Here is a 23,626-nt window from a genome sequence, read left to right on the forward strand (position 1 = left end):
CCAACTAAGTTAGTTCTTGGTATGAGCTTTCGTGTGTATCTGAAGAAGTGTGCATGCACACGAAAGCTCATACCAAGAACTAACTTAGTTGGTCTTTAAGGTGCTACTGGAAGGTATTTTTTTTATTTTAATCTATTTTAGTCAATTTCACAGATGACACACCTGGGGTGATGAGGAGAGTAGCAACACAATATTATTCTTTTCAGAAGTCCTGTTTGTGTTATTAACTCCTCAGGGAAACACTTGGCACCGTCACTGTCAGTTTTTAGGAACCCAGCTGAGACAGTTTTATTTCCATAGGCTTTCGAGTTTTTGAGATAATACTTGTGTATGAATTTAGCCTCCACTGTAGTGCTCATCTTTTAGTTAGGTAAACAAGATTGATCCTTTTTATTGTATTTGTGAATGAGAACTTTTGGGGGGGGGGTTCTTTTTGCACCTTCTTTTTATTTTTATATTATATATTGATATTTTATATTCTTGTTAAGTTCCTTTGAGATGCCTTTTTTATAAAACAACAAACTAATGGAATAACTAAACAACAACAACCTTTGCAGTAATTAGCTTAATTGCTGCTTACGTAGTGTTTTGTTTTTATCAGTGCTGCTTTCAGTTTTAGACAGTCTAGAACAGGGGTCAGCAACCCGCAGCTCCGGAGCCGCATGTGGCTCTTTTACACCTTTGCCGCGGCTCTGGGGCGGATACTAGCGAGGGGAGGAGGCACATTGTGTGCCCCGACACTCCCCACTGTGGCGGGCGCTGTACTGGCTGTGACGTCGCATGGGTGCGGTGCGTGCGTTAGTCATGCACCGTCCCGACGTCACCTTCCTTCCCGCCCGCCCGCTACATTGTAAGGGGCATGTACGCTGGTCACTGCATTGAAAGGGGGCATGTACGCTGGTCACTGTTTTGAAGGGGAGTGAAGAACACACACACAAAAGAAGGTAACTTGTTAATTTAACGTTTATTTCTATGAGGAGGAGTAATTCTGAGGGGTCAAACAAAGAAATCATAAAAAGTGACAAAAAAGTTATTTTTATAATGACGAGTTTTGCGGCTCCCATTTTTTTTTTCTTCGGAAACGGGTCCAAGTGGCTCTTTTTGTCTTAAAGGTTGCAGACCCCAGGTCTAGAAGATAGCCTGCTGCTATCTGATTTGGTTTTTTTTTATTCACTGTGATATTTTCAAGGTTTTTTATTGCTATCCTTTGGAAAATGAAAAGTGGAATATAAATGTTTAAATTTAAACGAACTCACTCAAGCTGTGGAAAGCTCGCAGAAGTTCAAGTGAAAGCAACTGTCAGTGCAAACAGCACAGACCACCATAGGCTCGATTATAACAAAAAAGTAGGACGCACCCATTATGTATCATATACAATGATCCAGCCCAAATTTCTCTGCAACACAGCACAATTTGTCCTATAATACAATTTAGAAAGATCTTCATAAGTTATCTTATTCTGTCCTCACAACAACCCTGTGAGGTAGGTTAGACAAAAATGTTGTGACTGGCCCAAAGTTACACAGAGATTTTCACAGTTGAGGCTACAATCCTAGTAACTTCAATCTTAGTAACTTCAACAGGACTTAACTCCTACTTCAGGACAAAAAATGAACTGGTTTGCTCTGTAAGCACATGAACTAAAGTCCATCTGGTTGAAGTCCAAATCTGACATCCAGTGTATCAGAACGAATAAGACATTAAAACACAACACCATGATGCCCATTTTGTATTATTCAGCATAAATGCATCTGTAAACATTAGAAAGCCATATTTTTAATTAAAGGCTACAAAGTGATTCCTGGAATTAGATTTCTGTCTCTTTTTCTATACGTGTGCAAACAGCTCAGTTCTTCCACTCTGTGACAATATTGTGGGAAAGAAGCAGTAAAATGAATTGCATTCAACAAAGGTGGCAATATAGGGTTTTTGTTATTAACAGATAAAGTATGAATGCACTACCTGTAAAATCTATTTGAGAGAAGACTTAAAATCTCCTAATACCACATCTGCAGCTAGGGCAACTGAGGGACTATTTATATTTAAGGCTTTAAAACCCTTATTCTTCATGAATCTCACTAAAGGTTTAGATCTAATCACCTATTATTTCTGAGTCACCTAGCTTGTTATCATCTTAACACTTTAGTACATATCAAACAGCAACATGTTTTCCTCTCCAGTTATTTCCCCAGTACACAGTTATGAACTGGGGGCAAAATACCCTGAGCTATTGACCCATTGATAGGGGAGACACATGGAAACTGACACCAAGATGGGTAAATCCACCCATTTGAAACATAGTAATTAGCTACAGCAGCTCGGCTAGAACTTCAGTCAATACCCTTCACTATTTTAAGAATTTCAACAATGGACACATGATCAAGTTAATATAAAATGGATTAGATACTAGAAAACTTTCTAGCCACCTCTGTACTCACAAGACAAGACAGCAAAGAATGTTTCACCACCCCTCCTCCGTACTGTTACCAAAGTTATAGCAAGTTTTCCTGGATCAATATGGAATAAAAGAGTGTGATTTCATAAATCAATGCAGAAGACAGATCCAGAGAAGAGATATGCACAACTTTAGATATGTCCTTTTAATTCTGTGTTATAGTTTATAGCTTAGTTGATAATATGAAGTCACTAGCCTGGCTTTAACTCACAAGAAGCCTCCTCCTGTCCTCAGCTAAAAAGTACTTGGCCACAAGGCAAGTATAAGAGGGAGAAAAGCAGCCCAGAGATGGTGGTGGATCAACTAACTGCAGAGTTGTATACAGCAGCACAGAAAGGAACAGATTTTGCTTCACAAGGTGAAACCTTGAAGAGGTGGAAGAAGTTGATGGAAAGATGAAATGAACATCGGCAGGGTTTTACATTTAAATTCTACATACATCAAAAACACAGAATTTAATATCAGCCACAGGTGCATTTGAGAGCCAGTGCTTACTAAAATCTCAGAAACCAAACAGGAAGCTATGTAAGATTTCAAATAGCTAGGGACGGGCTTCAGCACCCAGTACAGGTCCTTGTTCCCCACAATCAGGAGAAGCAGGATAAAATACAGTGGACCCTTGGGTTACGTTACCTTCAGGTAACGTAACTTTTGGGTTGCAAACACAGCAAACCCGGAAGTGTATACTTCCGGGTTTCGCTGCACGCGCATGCACAAAAATGCTCTACGCACTTCATGCATGTGCAGAAGTGCTCTGCACAATGCACACAGAAGTGCTCTATTGCACTGGACGTGTGCGCAGAAGCGGCGCCTCATGTTGCGGACTTTTCGGGGTACAGAAGGACCCCCAGAACGAATTACGTTCATATCCAGAGGGTCCACTGTATACACTGTATACCAAATGAGTGTATGCAAATGTGTATACTTAAATAAAAGTTGCAGAATTTTGCTTTTCTTAACTCAGAATTGTGCATGTTTAAATGCACAGATAACACACAGCCTATTAGAGTACTTTCCAAAGCCCATGAGCCAAAGTCAAGAAGAATGAATATATTGCAAAATATTTATCCTACAGTCCCACTCTCTGCTACTCAGCTATATGACAATTTCAGACATTCAGGTTCAGAGAAATACTTTGGCTTGCATTAGTGAGAGGCAGCAACAGAATTTTATCAAAAGCAATGATGAACGGTTTAGAGTATAATATTAGTGGGAGAACAGGCAGATACTAATACCTTCACATCAGCCACCAAGTGAGCCTAAGTGCTCCCAATGCAATTGTACATAAAGGAGGTGCAATGAGTTGTGTATAAGGTGGGATATGCTCGCAGGTGGCTGACGTGATCAGTGTCCACAAAGTCCACAGCCTTAACAAGGACCTGATGCTGCTTCCGAGCCTCTATCATATTCTCCACATCACTTGCTTGAATAACAGAATCCGCCTTGGAGTAGAGGTATAGCTCAGGCCATCTAGAGAGTTGCTTCAACATGGCATCATAGTGGCTCTCATGTACAAAGCGGGTCACAGGATACAGTACCATCCGCCATGTCACCACCAGAACTGCAAATGTCAGTAAAAGGGCATACTTAACACATACATTGTATGACGATAGGACAACTGAGAGGGCACCAAGCGCACCCCGCAGATTCTTCCTGCCAGGAGCACTGTCAAATACAGTACCCACCACCCTTAGATGCTGGAACTGCTGGTGAGTGTGAAGAAGCTCCACAATGTAGCGGTACAGCATGACACCTCCATTGCTGAAGACATGAAAGAGCAGGGGCTTCGTCTCTACTTTGTAGTCAAAGAGGAGCTCCAGCAGCTTCTTTGCCAAGTTCTGCAAGGAATTTATACCCAAGGATTCTGAAAAGAAAACCAATCTCCAAGGAGCCGTATAGCGGATCACTACACATCCCTGTGAGGAATACACAAGTTTTAGTGTGTGCCATACAGTAAAAAGAACAAGAATTGGACAAGGTGTGCCAAGAGAAATATTCATATACTGCATATTTGAGAACTGCTCTCAATTTTCACTCCAGGAAATGGAAACATCTTAAAAGCAATACTCCTATATAGACTAGCAATTAGGTACATGTTAGGTTATCGCAAAGGGTGAGTCCTGAGGACTGAGTAACAAACTAAATTATCTGCAGTGGACTACAGTGATGGGCAAATGAAGCTCTTTCATTTCAAGTCAGTGACTCATCCAAAAAAACCTTAACTCCAGCCACAAATTCCATACTTGTCAGCTGACATGCTTATAGCATGTTTTATATCAGTGTTTCAACAAGAGAGTGGAAAGGAAACCATTATAGCCAAAATGGCTATAACAACAGGGAGAGAGAGACAACTGCTCAGTCTCCCTGCCTTTAACAAGGGAACATTTCAGTCTAAAACATCTATCATTGGAAAGAAATCAAGTGAACATCAGACAGGACCTCGGTTAATTTTCAGAATCTTTGAAGAGCTAGGCAATAAACACAAAATAGTAGGCTTTTGAATGTCCCCTAGAATACATTTTAAAGAGGATGCCAAGCAAACTTCTTAAGCTAAAGTTGCAAAACTAAACACTTCAAATATTCCCAAGCTTTCCGTTAACATAAAAGAGTTGAAAAAGATTTCAATCAGGCCATATAGAAAATTCAACTTTGAAATCAGTCAAGCTACTCTCTGCGACTTATTATGTATGTAATTTGTATACCTCCCTTCATCTGAAGATCGCAGGGCAGTTCGCAACAGAAAAAATACAAAATACACAATAAAACTAAAACAAACCAATAACCCCCCCCCCTACAAACACATTTTAAAAGCCATAGAATGTTAATCAGCCAAACGCCTGGTTGAAGAGAAACATTTTCACTTGGCACTAGAGTCTACTCTATGCAAGTCCTGGGAATGATCAGGTCAGGAAATTCTCACCCTAGAATTTTCACTTTTTGAGTAGTTCTTTTATACACAATGTTCAGGTGTGCCACATGACACCCGAAGTACAATCCATCCAAGTGTTCTTGGTGTATCTCTGGGTTGGCCACGAATTGTTCTTTCTCTGAAGAACACTGCAATAACTGCAGTCAAGTAAATTCACTACTCACCTCCTGAAGGTAGATGGTGCTGTACTTCTGCAGGTACCTATCCTTGCAGCCAGCCCACCCAAGCAGTATCACCACGGGCAGATTGCCTTTACTTCTCTTTGCAGCACCGGACTCTGAAAAAAAAGAAAGGAAGATTAAATGTCTGCCTTAGTCTTAACGAAAGGACTACTGTGCCACCAGACACGCAAACTTTTGGGAGCTGTAGCCGCCTCCGCAGAACATCCTTGCACTTGTCAGGAGATTCCTGGGTAAGATGTGCGCGTGCGCGCCGCTTATTTGCGATTAATTCATACTTCCAAAGGCGAAGTACCTCAGTAACGGAAGCAGATTTCAGGGCCAAGCCAAAGAGAACGCTGCCTAAAATCTAACTCTTAAAAAAACAAAAAACAACCCGACCCCACGAAGACAGCCCTCGCCTATTTCCAGTTTCCACCTTCAGCACGTCGGTCGGAACTTCCTTTTCCTCTCCACCGGCCGCTCCGCGAGTGCCGTACCAGCGAAGCCTCCCAAACCCTCGCACACTCACCAGCATTTCTCTCCCGCGGCGTCGGGGGCAGCTCCACTACGCACCCCAACTCCTTGGACCCCATCCCTACGGCGGTTACCTCAGAACTGCCGCTTCCGCCTCAGCCCCACCGGAAATGCCCGCCCTCTTCGAGTCGTCTGACGAATCAGGAGGAGCAGACGAGAGCGCCGCGGCCGCTCCGTGACCCCCACTTCGCCGGTAACCGGGATGCTGCTTAGCAACGCAGCGGCCTTAGCAACCGAGGGGCCACCCCTTTGCATATACAGTATAAATACACACACACACTGCCCGTTTTCGTCAAAAACAAAACAAAACCGAGCTGGGCTTCCTCGTTGACAGGTTTGCCAGTGGGTCCCCGCTGGAAGTTTTGAAGCAGCCCAGGAAATAATGAGCAGTGGAGGCTAGAGCAGTCTGTATATGGCAAGAGCAGAACGAGGGGTGTGTAGGGAATTGCGAAGGCTTCGAGACTGATGGGCAGAGAAGCTAGGATTCAAGCCTGGAAGCATTTTAATCTGTTTAGGAAACTGCTGTTCCTAAATCATTAAATGTGTGGGGTAACAAGTGGGAGGTCTCTTAACGAGGAGAGAAAGGCACTGGACACTTTTATTCTGCATCTCAAATTCCAAAGCTGAGCTCCAGCAGAAAATCAGAGTGGGAGAAAACAAGCCCCACCCCACTCCGCAAGAACATATTTCTTGGGGTGCAAAAAAGTTTTGCATTTTGTTGTTTATGTTTGCCCTGGCAGGGTTATCATTTGTTTTGTTTTGTTTCCTAGCAGGATTTCTGTGACTTTAACAACTGCATGGTGGAGTAGTTCAGACACTTGGTGAGTTGAACCTTAATGTCTTTCTGCAGGAAACTCATCACAAATCTGAACTACAATGGACAACAATTTTTATCTCACAGCTTATCTAAATTTTAGGTTCTAGAGCCTACAGTATATTGTTTTTACCAAGCACATCACTATGAAGGATTCTAGGTTGGGTTGTTTTCATTATGGCTATTTTTGAATGGGTTAAGATGATTCTAATACCAGGCAGAAAGGATCTCCTTTGGGGAGTACTGTAATATAATTAGTTCTTTCAGGGAAGAAGAGTTAGAATGCATTCCTAACCATTCCTACTTAAGAGAAAGTTAATTGAATCCAACAGAGCTTACTGCCAGGTAAGTGAAATTATGATTGCAGCCTTAGTTACTGGGAAAGATTTTAACATTGTATGTACCAGATGTGAAAACACAGAGAAATGAAAGGGATATCTTCTAAAATGATTTTATTCAGGTAACTAGGCTACTTGATATATGAAGAAGTTACTGTCCTTTGGCTAAAGTACGTATGTGCTTTTTACTTCATCTCCTACAATTCATCAGGCATATTGATTGTACACTTCTGCTTCCATAGAGCGTTGGAGAAACTGAGATTGGACTCCACTACGTAGTTGGATCACTCTGTCTATTGGATCTTTAGTTTATATAATAGATAGTTAGTGATTATGTGTATTTATTAACACCTCCAGGATCTTTATAAACTTGGCATCTCATGAGAAATAGGAAAAACCCACAAATTTCAATAACTTTTTGAGACATGATATATATGACCAAGCCCATAAGAAATATTTTTAAGGTGGAGGAATTTTAAAAGCTTAAGTTGTTAGAAATTAAGAAATTGCAAAAGATACTACTGGGACAGGCTCCTTCACTAAAGATGGGAGCCGGGTAACATAATCAATATTCTGAGTGTTTAGAAGTTTCTGTTTTCTGATACTAAAGAATATATAAAAGCTTAAAAAGGACTGGTAGTTTCCCATTAGAATTCTGTGAGCACTTCTCAGAAGAACTTGTACCACATTTAACTCCATTGTTTAACAATATACTGAGGTGCCCAAGGTTGAAACTCCTGATATATGTAGGGAGGTGATATTAGTAGTTATCCAAAAGCATTTTGCCCCTTGGGGCAATCCTGTTCATATATTAGATGTGAAAATGTTTACTATATTTCTCAATGGAAGGATTAATTATACTCTTATACATTTACACACCCAATATTTAAAGCATATTTATACCACTTTAACAGCCATGGTTTCTCCCAAAGAATCATGGAAACTGGAGCTTACCCTTAAGTGAATACAGTTCCTAAGATTCTTTGCGAAAGCCTTATGCTTTAAATGAATCAAATGCTGTGATTATGACCCATAATCAGGTTGTGAATATCATTCAGTTTCATGAAATGCCCAAAATCCTAATCATTTTTCTCTGGATATGGACAGTACATTGGATTGCTTGAAAAAGATTGCCTTAAAAGGCTTTCAAATAAAATGAATTTCAGGGAACGTTTTGTATGGGCCTTTGCACTGAGAAGGAGCATTAAATCATGTTGCTTTTCTGTGAGGGGTCCGTAGCCGTTGCTCTGAAAGAGATTAAACAGGTTTGCTCTTCCTACGGACACTAGGTTGTTTTTGAAGAACCTGCTGCAGTTCTTGCCTGCTCTGCTCAATAACCTAAGAATGTACAGTATTATTCAACCTTTAAATCACCTTCGACAAATCGGAACAGTGGAAGGAATTCAAAGTCATGCTAAAACAAAAGTTCCATCAGCACAAACATTTTTGCTTGCCTGATGGAAATACCTCTCCTCTCCATGCTGTTCTGGGCGTTCTCCTGGCACCTCCCCAAGCTAATTTGTGGGGATGGGGGTGCACAGGGGAGGGGAGGAAGGAAAGTCCCATTGCTTAGTTAAATCCAGCCCTTTAACACCCAAGGTAAAAAAAGAAATAGTATTTTGCATTGAAAGAAAATGTGTGGGGTCAGTGGCAGTGTTTAAGGCTCCAGATTACAAATAAGCTTCAAGACCTGAAGAATGGAAGTTTTGCTTTTATACTGTTCAACATTAAGGATGCTGTACATATTCTGAATGGCTGTTAAGGTCTCTCTTAAGGGATGTACTGCAACACTAAAATGGCAATGTTTCCTAAAGTGTTAGATCTGTTTCAGATTGTGCTTATGGTTCCATTAAAGTGGTTAACAGCTTGGCAAAAATATTATATGACAAGGCAAGAAGCCAAGAATTGCTAGATTTACTATGCGTTAGCCAATTAAGCATGGTGGGCTTCCTGTTCTGGATTTCACACTGGATTGCTATGCTGCTGAGTTTTGTGATTTCATTAGTTTGGTACAAGTGCCAGAAAACAAATATTGGAAGAAAATGGAAAACAAAGGGATACCCAATTACTCAGGTACTGTGGTAGGTTTTTCTTTCTAAAGATAGACTTAAAACCTGGCAGCATTATATCCCTGACTTCATATGGGAGAAATGGAAAGAAAGGTTACCTCAGATGTCTTCCCTCTTCCTTTTTTAAAATCCTCCATAGCAGCTGTGTTGGCAGCACTCAAATGTATACCCAATTGGCATCTTGGATAAATAGGCAGTTTCTATTTGTGGCTCAAGATATCCTTGTACACTAATTTAAATGTCTACAAATAAAAAGGCTGGTGAGAGAGACCGCTCTAGAAAACACTTTCTACAGAATTAAGTGCTTTTGTCATTTAACAGTATGCACACATGGCAGATTTCTCATGTTCTGAGTTCAGCACTTGAACAGGTATGTTTTTACCTCACTGACATCCAGAACCATCTGTGCAGATGGCAAACTTGTGCCAGTCTCAATCTTTTCCAACTCAATCCAGAAGGCAATTGTGGGCTGAAGTCCCTATGTGTCTAGATTGCAGAAGATAGATGTGGAACATATAATACCTTTTGAGAGTTTCTCTGTGGCTGTGCCTTTAAAAATGCGTTTTCCTTTGTTGGAAGCCTGAATCTCTTTGTGTCAACTGTGAATAAAGGTAAACATATTCACAGTAGGTGGTGCCATTGAATCTTCAAATAAGAACATGATGTGGCCATGCAGCCATTTCCCCTGTGACTGACTCCTGTGTATCAAGTGCTGCAGCCAAGTAGATGAAGATTTATCTTTAGCAGTCAAAGGACTCATTGCTTCCTAGAAAAAGGAGGGAATATATGCCCCCATAAAAATATGGAGATGTTAATTTAGAATCAAACTAGCAATTGTTTCAGTTGGAAAGTTCTTTTAACTAGATCAGTGTGGAGGACACAGGTGCACAATATGAAGCTATAATTTATAGTGAACGTCCCAAGATGAAAAACAACTTCTGCCAAAACGCAAATATCAGCTACAAGGCTCACGAGTAAGATTTCACAAATATTCTGTAAATCAAGTGAATGAGACTCATGTTTCACCTCTTCCTCTGAAAGGCTGCTACAGCTGTTCCCTTGTCAGTGCTAACATTTGTTATGGCTAATAACACTTTCAATCACAACTATTTGAGGAAAATTGATTTATTTAGAACCTTCTCCTATGCTGAAAATACTCTGCCAAGGACAAAAGCTCCTGCAAACCACAGGTTGTTAATTCCCTGATGGATTCCTATGCATGTCTCAGCACTGCTTCTTTATACATTTTTGAAGGGGCTGTAAAGGAAAAAAATGAGATAGGTAAGCTCTTCTTTATATTTAATGTTGCCTTTATCATAGCAATTCTGTAAATGTTACCCCTCAAATTTCTGTATGTGAATCAAATTTGAGTTTCATGTGCTGTCTATAGGATAAATAAGATTAGTGGGGCAGTGCTGACATAACTTCCAAGATATCTGTGTTGAGTTTTTGCCTTTCAGACCGACCTACAGAATCCATTTTAACTAGCCACTTCACCAAATGCCAAAATTTGGTAACTACAGAATGACACTGCTTGTTAAAGCCTACATTACTGAAAGACTTGCTAGTACCTTGACAAAACAAACTAGGCTTTAATATGGTTCAAACTATGGTTTAAAACAAGCATGGTGACTTGCTTTAAATTACTATTTTAATGTGAGATGCAAGGTGTGCCAGTGCCAAAGTCAGGCATAGGCAAACTCGGCCTTCCAGATGCTTTGAGACTACAACTCCCATCATTCCTGACCACTGGACCTGTTAGCTAGGGATGATGGGAGTTGTACTCCTGAAACATCTGGAGGGCCGAGTTTGCCTATGCCTGGTCAAAGTAGATGGGGCTGGTGTATTCTCTGATCTCACAAATGCATAGGTCTAAGGTTTTCTTCTCTTCTCAACAGAAGGACACAACCAGTCATGACTTCCATAAAGGAGCAGGCAGCCATCAGCAGATTAATAAGTTTTCTACAGGAATGGGACAGTGCTGGCAAAATTGCTCGAAGCCACATTCTAGAAAATTTTATGCTAACCAACCAAGGCAAGACAGGTCCAGAACTGGAAATAGAATTCTCTCAAGGAGCCAGTTTGTTTCTCGCCCGTCTAACTGCTTGGCTCAGGTTGACGTATCCTCTTCCTTGGAGATCTCTTGTTAAAGTGTAACAAGAGCCAAAAAAGAAAGCAATAATTTCCCCATTAAAATTACCAGAATTGGCTACATATTGGTCTGATAAATTATATTTATTTTTATACCAGTTATTAGTATAAAATGCACCAACTTTTGCTATTTTTAGGGAAATTGTGCTCCAGTTATGGTAGCAGAATTTAATAATCCTGGACTCTGACTTTTCCTGCAATATTGCCCAATGACTTAGGTTCACAGAAAACTTTGCAAGTCCTACTTCAGACATGTCATTCCTCTAAATAAAGTATGAACTCCTGCAAAAGGGCTGAGGTGGGTAGGGAGAAAATCAGATTCAGCTGAGGTTTAGTGTGCCAGAATGTATTTAATTTAAAGCCTTCACAAACCCACAATAGTTACATGTATGGAACGTGCCTAGAGCAACAATTGAAGTCCATTGGCATCTTCCTATCAGCTGCAAGTGGGTGAGTAAAAAATTTACCATTTCTATATTTGGATAGGATCCTGAGGTTTTTAGCACATTATGTTGGTGTGAAAGAGGTAGTGAGAACGTGGTGTTTGGGAAAATGTAATCGTATTATCAAAGAGATTGGCAAATATAAAAAGCTCTGCTTTCTGTGGCTTGGTGCTACTTTGTCTGTTACCTAAATAACCATTTTATCAAACATGAAATCATGCAACTTGCACACTGGCATGGCTTCAGGAATAAAAACTACTCCAGCAACAACCATAGGGAATGTTCTTAGATGAAGCATTCCTATAATCTCCTTGGCTGAGATACCAGGTTGTAAGTGTTGGATTTGGGAATACCTATGCCCAGTTCTGTATATGGAAAATGTGGTCAAAGTTTTCTTCCCCCGTAAGAAAACTGGAATTGCTTTAGTTCATCAGCTTGCATTCCTGTAAAGAATGGAACACTATTTAGTGAATGACTGAAGTGCAAAGTCTTTCCCTTGGCAGCTCTGCTGCTTTAGTAAAGGGGTTACTAAAGTGGTGTTTAGGAAGAGAAGCAGTGGAGCTGGCAATTACCTTGCCTATGAAAAGAAATTTAACTGTTAATAAGTGTTAAATAATAACTTAAATCATATTAAGCAATCTTGTTGCAAATAGACTTTAGATCTGTTGCTTTCTTCTCCACATTTTTTCAGCCAGCGATACATTATTGAATTCCTGGAAGTTGGTGGTATCCTCACATTGCTGGAAATACTTGGGCTCAACCAACTGAAAGAGGAGGACAAAAGGGAGTCCATAAAGCTTCTTCAGTTAGTAGCAAGATCTGGCAGGAAGTTCAAAGAGATTATTTGTGAAAGCTATGGTAAGGTAGATTGTGACAAATGAGATGTACTGCCAGATATTTAAGTGAAGTGGTTTTCTGACCTCAGGGTTTTCCCCACAGAGCTTAGTTTATTCTTTCCACCCCAGTGAATACCACTGATAGAAAAGAGTTGCTTTCTTGTTCATTATCTCACCTGTCACAGGTTCATCAATAAAAGGGCATGGAAACATTTGATTCTCACAAGGATCTTACTTTGTAGTGTTTTCCTTTCATTGCAGTATATAGCAGCCAGGATATTTCTACCTGTAGAAGACGAATAGATCTCTGAAACATCAGCATATTAATAACTCTGTAAAGTTTCCTTTCTTGGGTAGAGTAGGATGAAGTGTTTTAACTACAGTATTAAAAATTAGTGTATGGGGAGTTAAACGCAAATAAATTCAGCTGGGAGGGAATATAAACTTTTTTTAGTATCTACCATAAAGTGACAGTGGATGCTTGTTTACTGCATTGCTCCACTGAAATGGATGAGTGTGATATATGTCCATCCCAGTCCAGCAAGGGAAAGCTGTATGTGAAAAGTACACTGTAAATGGGGATGCAGATTTTGCATCTGGATGTGCATTCACATAGGAGTGCTCAATGAATCTCATTTAACTGGTTGAATATGGATTTTCATGCAAATCTGAAGCTGCATCCAAATTCAGAGCCAGTCACTGCTGCCCATAACTAGTTGTGTCAACTTGAACTATATTGATTAGATTGGATTTATATTCTGCATTATCGCACTGGCTCAAAGCAGCTTACAGTGGCTTTCCCCCTAAACCTTAATAGTCCTGTCCCCTAAGCTCCCACTTCCTACTTGCTGCAAGCCATATATAAGAGAGAGGCGCTCTCTCTCTCTCTCTCACACACACACACACACACACACACACAGTCTTGTGTTTACCCAGAAGTGAATCCCACTGAGTCCAATTTGGCTTACTCCCAAGAATACAAAGTGCATGTTTAACAATTGTAACCTTGGACCAGCACCATTTCAAAAACAAGGACTGATTGAAACAGGGATTAAATCAACTGAATAAAGAGGCTATTTATTATTTATTTATTCATTTGCCCTAAAGTCTACAGAATTTTTACATAAATGGGCAAATCCTTGAAAACTCAAAGTCTGAAAACCATTGCATATTTTAGCTAGTGTGAGGTGCAATGGCTTCACTCCACTTTGTTTTCAGTTGTAGACTCTGAAGGTATATGGAAAACTAGATTTACTTGAAGATAGCCCTGTACATTGATCCAAAATTTTCCATACATGATACCGTTTGTGAAACCCATTTAGTGATTAAATAGATGTGATGTTAAGTGTGTCTTTACATAAATCACACACATTTTAAGAATTGCAAATAGCAATTGGCTACAATCATGTTCACTATTAGAGTGATTGCCTGCCAATGGTACTCTGCATATTTATCAATGTATAATAAGGGTGTCCTTTGTTACTTACAAAATACTTGTATTAAAACTTCCATATTATTTAAATACAAGCTAAAACATGGGGCTGCTTAGCTGACACTTTCTAGCCTGCGTGTTCAGAAAGTTTTTTTCCTTTATAGGTGTACGATCAATTGCTGAGTTTTTTGCCACCTGCAAGTCAGAAGAGACTCAAGAGCAAGTACAGATTCTTCTGGATGCTTTAGGCCATGGCAACCCCAAATACCAGAATCAAGTGTACAAAGGGCTGATTGCTCTTCTAAAGTGCACCTCTCCAAAAACCCAGCAACTGTCCCTACAAACATTGAGGACAATACAGGTGAGCAACAACAAGATGGGGGGGGGGAGGAGACATGGGGTTGCAATATTTGTTTCATCTACTATATGGAACTTCCCATCATCTGTTACAGACAACATGCATTTTTTCCTCAGGGGCATCTGTGTTTCTAGCCAGTGCAGGGTCTACAAACTGCACATATATATTGCTATTAACAGTTAAATGGATCTAAGTGCCAAATACCATGCTAAAGGAACCAACTATATTAGGCAAGAAAGGCTAACAGATCTGACCTGAGTTTGATAATTGAACTATAAGTAATGGAGATATAAGTAACCCAAATACATTGCCTTAAAATACAATGTTTGTACCGTAATTGTATTTAATTAGGTTTAAAGGGAGTTTCTGTTAAAAAATTACTGAAATCCTATTCTGCCCCCATGTCTAAAATCTGAAATAGTACCCCTGAAAATATGTGGGTTTTTTAGCTAAGAACTGTCAGCTGTAGAACACACCACCCCAATTATGGCTAGATCTAGAAGTTTAGGGACACATAGAACTTACTGACACCTCCCTTAACCATTCTAGCTAATAATTATTTCTAATTAATGCACTTATAAAACTGATTGGTATAACAGATTTATGAAGAAAGAGTGGTCTCCCTAAATACTGCCCTTGCATCTTTATGGTTCATGGCAGCATGTTGTCTGATCTCACCTGGGTGAGTTCACATTACTGCATTAGAGAAGTTGTTTTTTTGTTCATTTTACAGCTCTTGCACCCCACGTTGTTTATATCAGCACAGCTTTAATTTGCAACAGGGAACTTCAATCAGTTACAGCAATCTTCCTTTTACATTCTTACAAAATGAATTGCCTCCCCTCAGTGTTTCATGTATATGCTAAAATATCGTCTGACGTGCTCCTAAAAGGGATTTGCATCACCAGGTCAAAATATAATCTTTTGTCTGCTTGATCATGCTGAAGATTTGGGTAGCCCAGCTCTTCCTTGTAATCTCTTGATTGTGACCTATATTTTTCATGCTTGTTCTGTATTAGAGCATACTAAGACGGGGTCTCAAATATTATTCTCTTGCTCGTTTACTTTGGCAGACAATTGTGGGAGATGCCCATCCAAGTATTGTGGACTCAGTGCTTAGTGTGCTCCGTTCTCTGCACCTGGAGGTGCAATATGAGGGTAAGATGACTCTATGCACTCACCTCCACTTTTGAAGCCAACCCTCAAATCGTTGAGTCCAGGTGACTACCACATACTGAAATTGAAAATCAGTTTTAAAACAATGCACCAATGAGCCAAATGTCTATAGGAAGGGAAGAACCCTAGTAACTAAGGCATTCATGAAAAGCAAATTTTATGTAAGGTACGGCACAAGGTAGCCTACTTACAAGGCATACTGGTCTTTGGCTGGTGCCAAAGCTGGGTGAATCCAGTGTGTGTTCTAATTTGCATGGTAGCTACCACAATTTTCTTTTTTAATGCTATATTTGCTTCAAAACAGAAAACTTACAAATTCCCAAGTAGCATAAACAACATGTCTTCAAAGCAGGTGACTCACTGGCCTTTATTCCATACAGTTAAGCTGTGTGGTTAGTGCTACCAATTTTTTTTTTAACTAGTCTACACATTTTATGAAAGAACCAACAGACAGTGCCTTTACGGAGGGATTGAAGTCTTTAGAAACATGAGAACTGCACAATTAATGTGCTATATTGCCTAGTGCATTAACAAACCCACTTGAAAAAAGTTGAGTGTTCTTTGTCCTATAACTGCCATATAAACGTAAGAAGGAGCTGCTGGATAAGGCCAGTGGCCCATCTAGTCCAGTATCCCATTCTCAGTGGCAGCCAGCAGCCTATGGAAAGCCCAAAAGCAGGACCTGTGCTCTCCCCGTCTATGATTCCCAGTAACTGGTAAACACACTGGAACAAATGATTAACAAAGACTGGACATAGTTGAACCACCTTTTAGGCTCTGTGTAGGCAAATTATTCCCCAAGAAAACTGAGGCTTGCTCTGTGCAACAGGAGCTACCTTACTACTATTACTCTGTGACAAAGCACCCACTTTAGTATCTTCCTTCTTCTAGCGATTCAACTAATTAAGGACCTAATGGCATATGATGTGCGGCCAGCTTTGCTAAAAGGACTGGTTGCATTGCTAAAGCCATCAAGACAGGAGACTGCCAAAATGCAAGCCAGAATCCTGGAAGGTGAGATCCACAAATGCTGCCATTTGGACCCACTTATGAAGACGTTCCCCACTTCTACATCTCCTTCCCTATCTCTAGAGTATATTAGTCTAAGGCTGTGTTCACATTCTCGTTTACTGTGCACTCACTGCATTTCCTTGGGGTGCAAGAGCTATGAAATGCACTGAAAAAACAACTTCACTGCTCTCTAAGGCAGTAATGTGAACACACACTTACTGTAGCATTAATATTCTTCATGTGTTGAGAAGGGAAGGCATATATTTTAAGTCCATCCTCTGTTCCTTTTCTTTTATCATGGGGCCCAACCTCTTTCCTCATTCATACCTGAAAACCTCTACCAAGTTCCAAGTTTGCTCAGAGCGGGACTGTAGGGGTATGGAATGAGAACCCATTGTGATAGAACAGAAATTCATCTCAATCACCAGTCTGAGAAACTGGAGCAGGGAGGGCTGCAGGCAAACATTGACATCTTTCAAAGCAGACCCAAAGCAACATTCCCTGCTTACCATCAAGGAATCAAATTTCTGCATGGCGTGTGAAACAGCAATTAGCTGGTGCTAGCCTAAGTTAAACTGTGCTGCTGGATAGGTACTGAATGGATTTTCTGTGCAATTCAGTTCTTTCTGGACAGTGTTTTAGGTCAAAAGCAAAGCTTTGGGGCAGCTATGAGACACAGTATCTGACTCCTACATTGTTTCCTACATACAGAAGCTGGTACGTTACACCTGATGGAGTCCTTGCCAGCATATATTCAGCAAGCTGCCGCTGCCAAAGCCATTGGGTAAGAGATTATGATGGGTTACTGGAACCAGTTGCCAACACAGAGGCAAACTGTGAAGCACTCTTAGCCCAGTTTTGGGTAGGCCACAGATGCAAACTAGAAAACACCTCACTTACTGTGTGAAACAGCCACCATTCCACAGTCCAGATTGGCAAATTATATACACCCACTTCACCTGCTATTCAGATGGAGGCAGTAGGGAACTAGGTTGGGCAGTGTTTATATATATATTTTAATTGATGGTGTTAACTATATGTTTTAATCATACTATGATATCTACTTGCTGCATTTTGCTCCAAGAACCTCAAAGTAGCAATTATAGTCTCTTAACATAGCACACTGGCTAAGAGTGACTTGCATTGCCCAAGGCCAGCAAGTAACCAAGCATATATATCCAAACATTACTACAAAATGGCTTTTAAGGATTGAAGTTGAATCCATGCCTTCTGCTTCTTGATGCAACATTAGACAGCCAGCATTGCATCCAGTCCCTTAAAACACATTCAGAACTAGAATACCTATATAATCCAGCCACTATCCTCTTACCTTTCAGAGTTTATAACATGAGCTAGAATAGTCAGGTTATCAATGGAGCTATACATAAAATATACAGCTCCTCTCTAATCATTTTAGGGTTATCATCTTCAGCACTAGACAAAGTATTTGCTGCTTAGCCAAATTCATGTCACCACCCACCTTACTAGGCTTAGCACCATAACAACTCATTCAATACAACAGATTTGCCCAGTCAGCTTATTTTCTTGGCAGCGTGTGCCTTTAACAACTGTTGCAGAAATCCAGCTGAACCTGTTGGATGTCTCCTATTATTATTGGATGTCTCACTGTCAACCAGCTGGTAAAGGGCACAGAACAACCTAGATCTCTCTGGCTTGTAAATTAGTGGGGTGCTCCCTCTGCTCTTAAACCCCCTTCCCCCTCTCTTATCGGTTTATTGAAAACATTTTTATCCCACTCTTCAAACACTCAACTTTGCAGAATTCTGGCCCAAGACTCCAGAGATGTGGCTGAGGAGCTGGTCTTCTTGAGAGTGGTGCATGGTCTCATGTGTGCCATGGGCAACAAAGATCACACTAACTGCCAGAGGCAGGCCAGCATTACCCTTGAGGCAAGTGACTTTGTTGAAAAGGAGGGAACTGGGCGTAGGTGTCTATTGTCACTTTTTCAAAGCTCTCTAACTGAAGGGGTTGTTTCGGTGGGTGGAATGGATGGATTGGATGAGATAAAACGTTAGTCAGTTGATTAAGCACTAAAGAATACAAAGATCAGACTATGACAGGAGTAAGTAAGGCTTTCTTAGAATTTAACATGCATGGCTTGTAGATGTTGGAAGCATGGGAGCAGAAACTGCCTGTATATTTAACTGCCTGTATATTTAATTTAATAAATTAATACTACTACAGAACTTTTAAAGTCTCTATTGTGCAGCCCCCCACTAAAGATTCTGAGTGATGAAGACCAGAATAATAAATACTAATGAAACCTGGGTAGTAAATATTAGATTGCAGAGTTTTATACTCCTGTAGCTTACAAAGGGCTGCATCCAACATTATACAGTCAAACATCGGATCCCGAACGCCTGTATTTTGGAATGTTTTGACTACCAAACGCCAAAAACCCAGAAGTAAATGCTCCGGTTTTCGAACGTTTTTCAGAAGCCAAACATCCAACGCAGCTTCCGCTTGAGTGCAGAAAGCTCCTGCAACCAATCAGAAGCCGCACCTCGATTGTCAGACATTTCGGAAGCCAAACGTTCGACAACTGAGGTTTGACTGTACAAGCTAAGTTTCACTTGTGCAATGGAGTCCTGTTTCCTCACCTCTCTGCATTCAAAATTTGCTCCAGAGTATACCCAACCCTCTGGAGTCTGGAGAGTTTAAAGATGCATCATGGGCTGGAGAGGAGGGAGAAGTTATGTTAACTCAAGCAGAGGTCTGCTGCACAAACAGAAAAGCAGAGTTGGATACAACCCAAGAATTATTCTTATTTTCCCAATGGATTAAATTGTGTTCCCCTGCAGCATTTTGTAAGGATGTTCATAGTGGTGGAGAATCAAACCCGAAGCGCCATGGGAGAAAAATTGTTCGAGCTCTTTATGGTATGTCTTGTCTATCCTCTGTACTAAGGTTATGGGACTCAGATATGAGATGTTTTATTTGCCAAAAGCAACAGTGAGATTTAAGACAAAACACCTGAAATCCCAAACCACTTTTCTGAATTGTTTAGAAGTCTTCCCTCCCCCCAGCAACTATAGTAAGAATCACTATCTTCTGTGGCATAGCCAGTGTAGACAAGATCTTCAGTAACTGTTAAATTCAAATGAATGCTTTAAGAGAGCCAGAGTTCAGAAAGGGTAGTGGTATCTTCTTACTACTTCTGCCATTGTAAAAGCTGCTTTCTGTTTACCAGGTTTCTCTTATCCTCTTATCTTAAACCACTTAGAAACCTATTTTAAGAGCATTAAGCAGTATTTAAATTAATAACAATCTTGAAGAGGAGGAACAGAAAGTGGCACAGTAGAGGGAAAGCACAGCTCTAGATCATTTTTCAGAATAAGGGCAAGAACATCATATGCCAGAGTAACTGATGGACACTGCTGCCTCCAGCATATGACTGTGGTGATGAGGCTTTCGAATTTGCTTATGACAGATTAACCAAAAAAGTCTGAGAATGAAGAAAATAATCAAGCAGAGGCCTAAAATACTTAACTTGCCTCTTTACACCACAGCACCATCCCATGCAATATTCCAGCCTTCTTTCCATACTGTGATTCATCTTCCTAGCAATTTTTGCTTTTCCATTCCTAAGTAAACATATTCAACCATATTTCTCCATTTCTGTAAAAGTTGTTCTGAACATTGGATTGGCAGATTTTGAAAGAAATTAATTTGGGAAGCCTGCATATTTTAAAGTGTGGATTTACTAGTAAAGCTAATTCTAATACAGCCTCTGTCTTCGTAGCTGCTTATGATGGTTATACTAACCAACCACCTACAATTATTGAATGATGTTTTATACGAAGTCTCAAAACTATTTACAATAAATATTTTCTATTTTTCAAAACATTAAAACACATGGCATTAGTACAGCAGCACTAAAGTCCAGATTGAGCAACTGCAACAATATAATTAAAGCTGCCCCCTATGTCAAAGAATAAAAATGATATTCCCTGGTGGCAAAATGATAATAAAATTGTCATCAGGTGTGCCTTTCTAGAGAGAGCATTTTAAAAAGATGGTGAACTATTACAGAGTAGGCCCATTCATCTTTCTTCTAAATTTTCCAAATATCCAATTTCAATCAAAAGCCAGGCAGCCATTAGTCCTTTAGCTAATTAAAATATTCCAAGAAGTTCACTGTTCAGATACAGTCATCCTAGCCTTTGAGTGAAGAGACATGTAGAGACAACTCCATTAGAGTGGCCCTTGTTTCAAGGAAGAGATGCCAATGAACCATCAGGAATTGCCCTCCGTTTATTTCCAGCCCTGAACCTTGGAAAGTTCCTGCTTTTCAATAAAGTGCCTGTCTTACCTTTCTTCCCTCTAGCAAGATGCTACAAACTTGTACCTGAATATGGATGCTGTGCAGGCTGTTATCCTGGCCACCAATATAGTCAATATTCCAGAATATATTTTGGCTCAGGCAAAAATGGATATTCCAGGTATGTTGGGCACAGTTGTGGACAAAATAACTTTGGAATATGTAGATACCTCCTTAATGCTAAAAAAAGGGGGGAGAGGGAAGGGAAATAATGGGATGACATATTGTGTAGGCAGGTTGTGAATAAGTACAAAAATATGAACTGGGACCAGTTATTAGTTCACAACAGTATAAACAAGAAGGGTCTTATGTTAATTCAACAAGTCCAGAGGGGACAGAAATTACATATGAAATCTGTAGAGAGAAATGCTAGTTAGATGACAAGAAAAAAAGTACTGTGTCTACTCTTGAGAGTGATGTGCATGTTGGCGTGCAGCCTTTTGAGGGCTGGTAAAGCCTCAATGTGGCTCTCAAGCAAAAAATGTTAGCCACCCCTGTATTATGCATTTATAATCTTTATGACTTCACTTGTGCATACTGCATTTTATTTTATGGAAACTGCCATGTGAGGATGCTTGGCCTAAAAGGCAGCTTACCAGTACCTTAAGTAAATACAGAGGTACTTTGAGTTACAAACGCTTCAGGTTACAAACACTTCGGGTTACAAAGTCCACTAACCCGGAATTAGTACCTCAGGTTGAGAACTTTGCCCCAGGATGAAAATGGAAATCACGCAGCGATGGCGCGGCAGCAGCGGGAGGCCCCATTAGCGAAAGAGCACCTCAGGTTAAGAACAGTTTCGGGTTAATAACAGACCTCCGGAACGAAATAAGTTCGTAACCCGAGGTACCGCTGTATCTTGTTTGTATAACAGTACAGTGGTACCTTAGTTCCCGAACTCAATCCATTCTGGAAGTGCGTTCGACTTCCAAAACGTTCAAAAACCAAGGCAAAGCTTCTCATTGGCCCTGGAAACAATGCCGACAGCCAAAACGGATGTTCAGCTTCCAAAAAACATTCGCAAACCAGAACACTTACTTCCAGGTTTGCGGCATTTGGGAGCCGATTTGTTCATCAACTAAGCTTTTTGGGAACAAAGATACCACTGTATTTAAAAAACAAGCTACCATACTTGGTACTGAAGTAATGAACTGAGTTGTATTTCTTGAACTCTTTTTCCTCCCTCAGAGAGAAACTCAACTGCAGAAGATGAACAGGAACAGCCGTCTCAAGATAGAGAGTTGCTGCTTTAGTTAGTGACCTCTCAATTGTCCTCATTTATTGGGCTGTTGTTCATTTTCATCTATTTTTTTCATGCATTCTGTTTCAGGCCCTACTACCCATCCCCATGAGAAAAAGATGCAAAGCTCCAAGTGCCTTATGACAGGTGACTTTGAGTCCCTGTCCCCCTCCCTTTTCTCAAATCTGAAATCTACCGTACTTAGTTTGGTTATCAACCACCAGACACATCAAATTGCTCTAATTGTTCTTCAACAGCTGCCTTTGCATCAACATAACCATAGACTAATTTGTGTCATGAAAATAAGGAATAATCCCTTGTACAGCCACTTTGAGTTCTGAGGAGACAGGATATCTATGTAATAAATAAAAACAGTACTGAACAACTAAATTTAAGTCTCTGTGATCATACATACCAGACACAAGACTTCACTCCAATTTGCAGGTTCAACTGAAATAAATGAACATACAGAAGATACATGGGCATCTGGTTAGCCATTGTGAGAACAGAATGCTTGGCCTTATCTAGCAGGCTGCTCTGCTCTAAATCCCCTTGCCAACTTATTTTTGTGCAGACAGACTGAACCCTAATGTAGTAGAGCATCCAGAAGTCTACCATAAGACCCAATGTTCTTTTCTTGAGAAATATTATCAAAGGCAAAACATTTACATGATTTGCAAGCCAAAAACAGAAACTGCCACTCTCTAGCAGCATTACTGGGAAAGCAGCAATGGCTTCTCTAGTTATGCATTCAGCATATAAACACACTCTTGAATACTTCATGGCTTTACAGTTATATAAAGGGATTTTTGAAGTAATACAGCTCTTTAAGAGAAATTAAGGAGCAATCGTATGCTTAAGCCCATTGATTTCAGATACAGCTAGTTTTGTATAGGATTTGGCTGCTCTTTTCCTGAAGTGTACTTTAGCACAATGCATAGTATGTATGCTTACAAATCAGGCCTATCTACTTCATAGAGATGGAGATAAAATGTTGAAACTTCATTTCAGTTGTTTCCCAACTCCTAGCTCTCTTCTCTTGGAAAGCATGCTATGCCATTAACATCTCCTTAGCCACTTTGTATGCCTTAGATCTTAGGAATCAATTAACACTTGCATGCAGTAATGACACCCTAAATTCACTTTATAATTGGCAATGCCAGTAGACAAAATTAGCAGCATCCTTCCCATCCTTTGAAAGCTACACTGATACATCCATGCATATATCAGACTTTTCCTCATAGGGTGTAAGCACATACCATATATATATAAACACACACACACACACACACTTGTTTAACACTTTGGGGAAGGATACTGAAGCATACCCACACACT

The 23,626-nt window shown here is 40.2% G+C and overlaps 2 protein-coding genes and 1 long non-coding RNA gene across 9 annotated transcripts; 1 reads left to right on the forward strand and 2 right to left on the reverse strand.

Moving 5' to 3' along the window:
* Nucleotides 1-1,424: 1,424 nt before the first annotated feature.
* On the reverse strand, nucleotides 1,425-6,245 carry TMEM53 (transmembrane protein 53). The gene is made up of 3 exons (XM_083509741.1): nucleotides 6,075-6,245; nucleotides 5,549-5,661; nucleotides 1,425-4,371 (listed from the first exon to the last, which is right to left on the reverse strand). Exons 1-3 carry the CDS (start codon nucleotides 6,136-6,138, stop codon nucleotides 3,715-3,717), a joined length of 834 nt encoding a protein of 277 aa, XP_083365867.1. The 5' UTR covers nucleotides 6,139-6,245; the 3' UTR covers nucleotides 1,425-3,714.
* Nucleotides 6,240-22,679, forward strand: ARMH1 (armadillo like helical domain containing 1). Of its 6 annotated transcripts, none has more exons than XM_083509685.1 (13): nucleotides 6,240-6,512; nucleotides 6,853-6,900; nucleotides 11,199-11,420; nucleotides 11,833-11,901; nucleotides 12,586-12,752; nucleotides 14,327-14,523; nucleotides 15,594-15,678; nucleotides 16,588-16,710; nucleotides 17,419-17,491; nucleotides 18,488-18,617; nucleotides 19,530-19,607; nucleotides 21,056-21,170; nucleotides 22,238-22,679. In XM_083509685.1, the coding sequence occupies exons 3-13, from the start codon at nucleotides 11,215-11,217 to the stop codon at nucleotides 22,300-22,302; spliced, it is 1,308 nt and encodes a 435-aa protein (XP_083365811.1). In that variant the 5' UTR covers nucleotides 6,240-6,512; nucleotides 6,853-6,900; nucleotides 11,199-11,214; the 3' UTR covers nucleotides 22,303-22,679. The 6 variants fall into 6 exon arrangements, with proteins under 6 accessions (XP_083365811.1, XP_083365812.1, XP_083365815.1 ...); XM_083509686.1 differs by having other exon boundaries at nucleotides 6,272-6,512; nucleotides 6,850-6,900; XM_083509689.1 differs by having other exon boundaries at nucleotides 6,279-6,512; nucleotides 11,202-11,420.
* On the reverse strand, nucleotides 10,440-19,534 carry LOC310709740. Of its 2 annotated transcripts, none has more exons than XR_014527662.1 (3): nucleotides 19,329-19,534; nucleotides 12,907-13,016; nucleotides 10,440-10,557 (listed from the first exon to the last, which is right to left on the reverse strand). It is a non-coding gene; the product is annotated as an uncharacterized lncRNA (long non-coding RNA). The 2 variants fall into 2 exon arrangements; XR_014527663.1 differs by having other exon boundaries at nucleotides 10,504-10,557; nucleotides 12,966-13,016.
* Nucleotides 22,680-23,626: the final 947 nt, after the last annotated feature.

The sequence above is a fragment of the Podarcis liolepis genome (genome assembly GCF_965112155.1).
Source record: "Podarcis liolepis genome assembly, chromosome: 6".
In the NCBI taxonomy this organism is placed as follows: domain Eukaryota; kingdom Metazoa; phylum Chordata; class Lepidosauria; order Squamata; family Lacertidae; genus Podarcis; species Podarcis liolepis.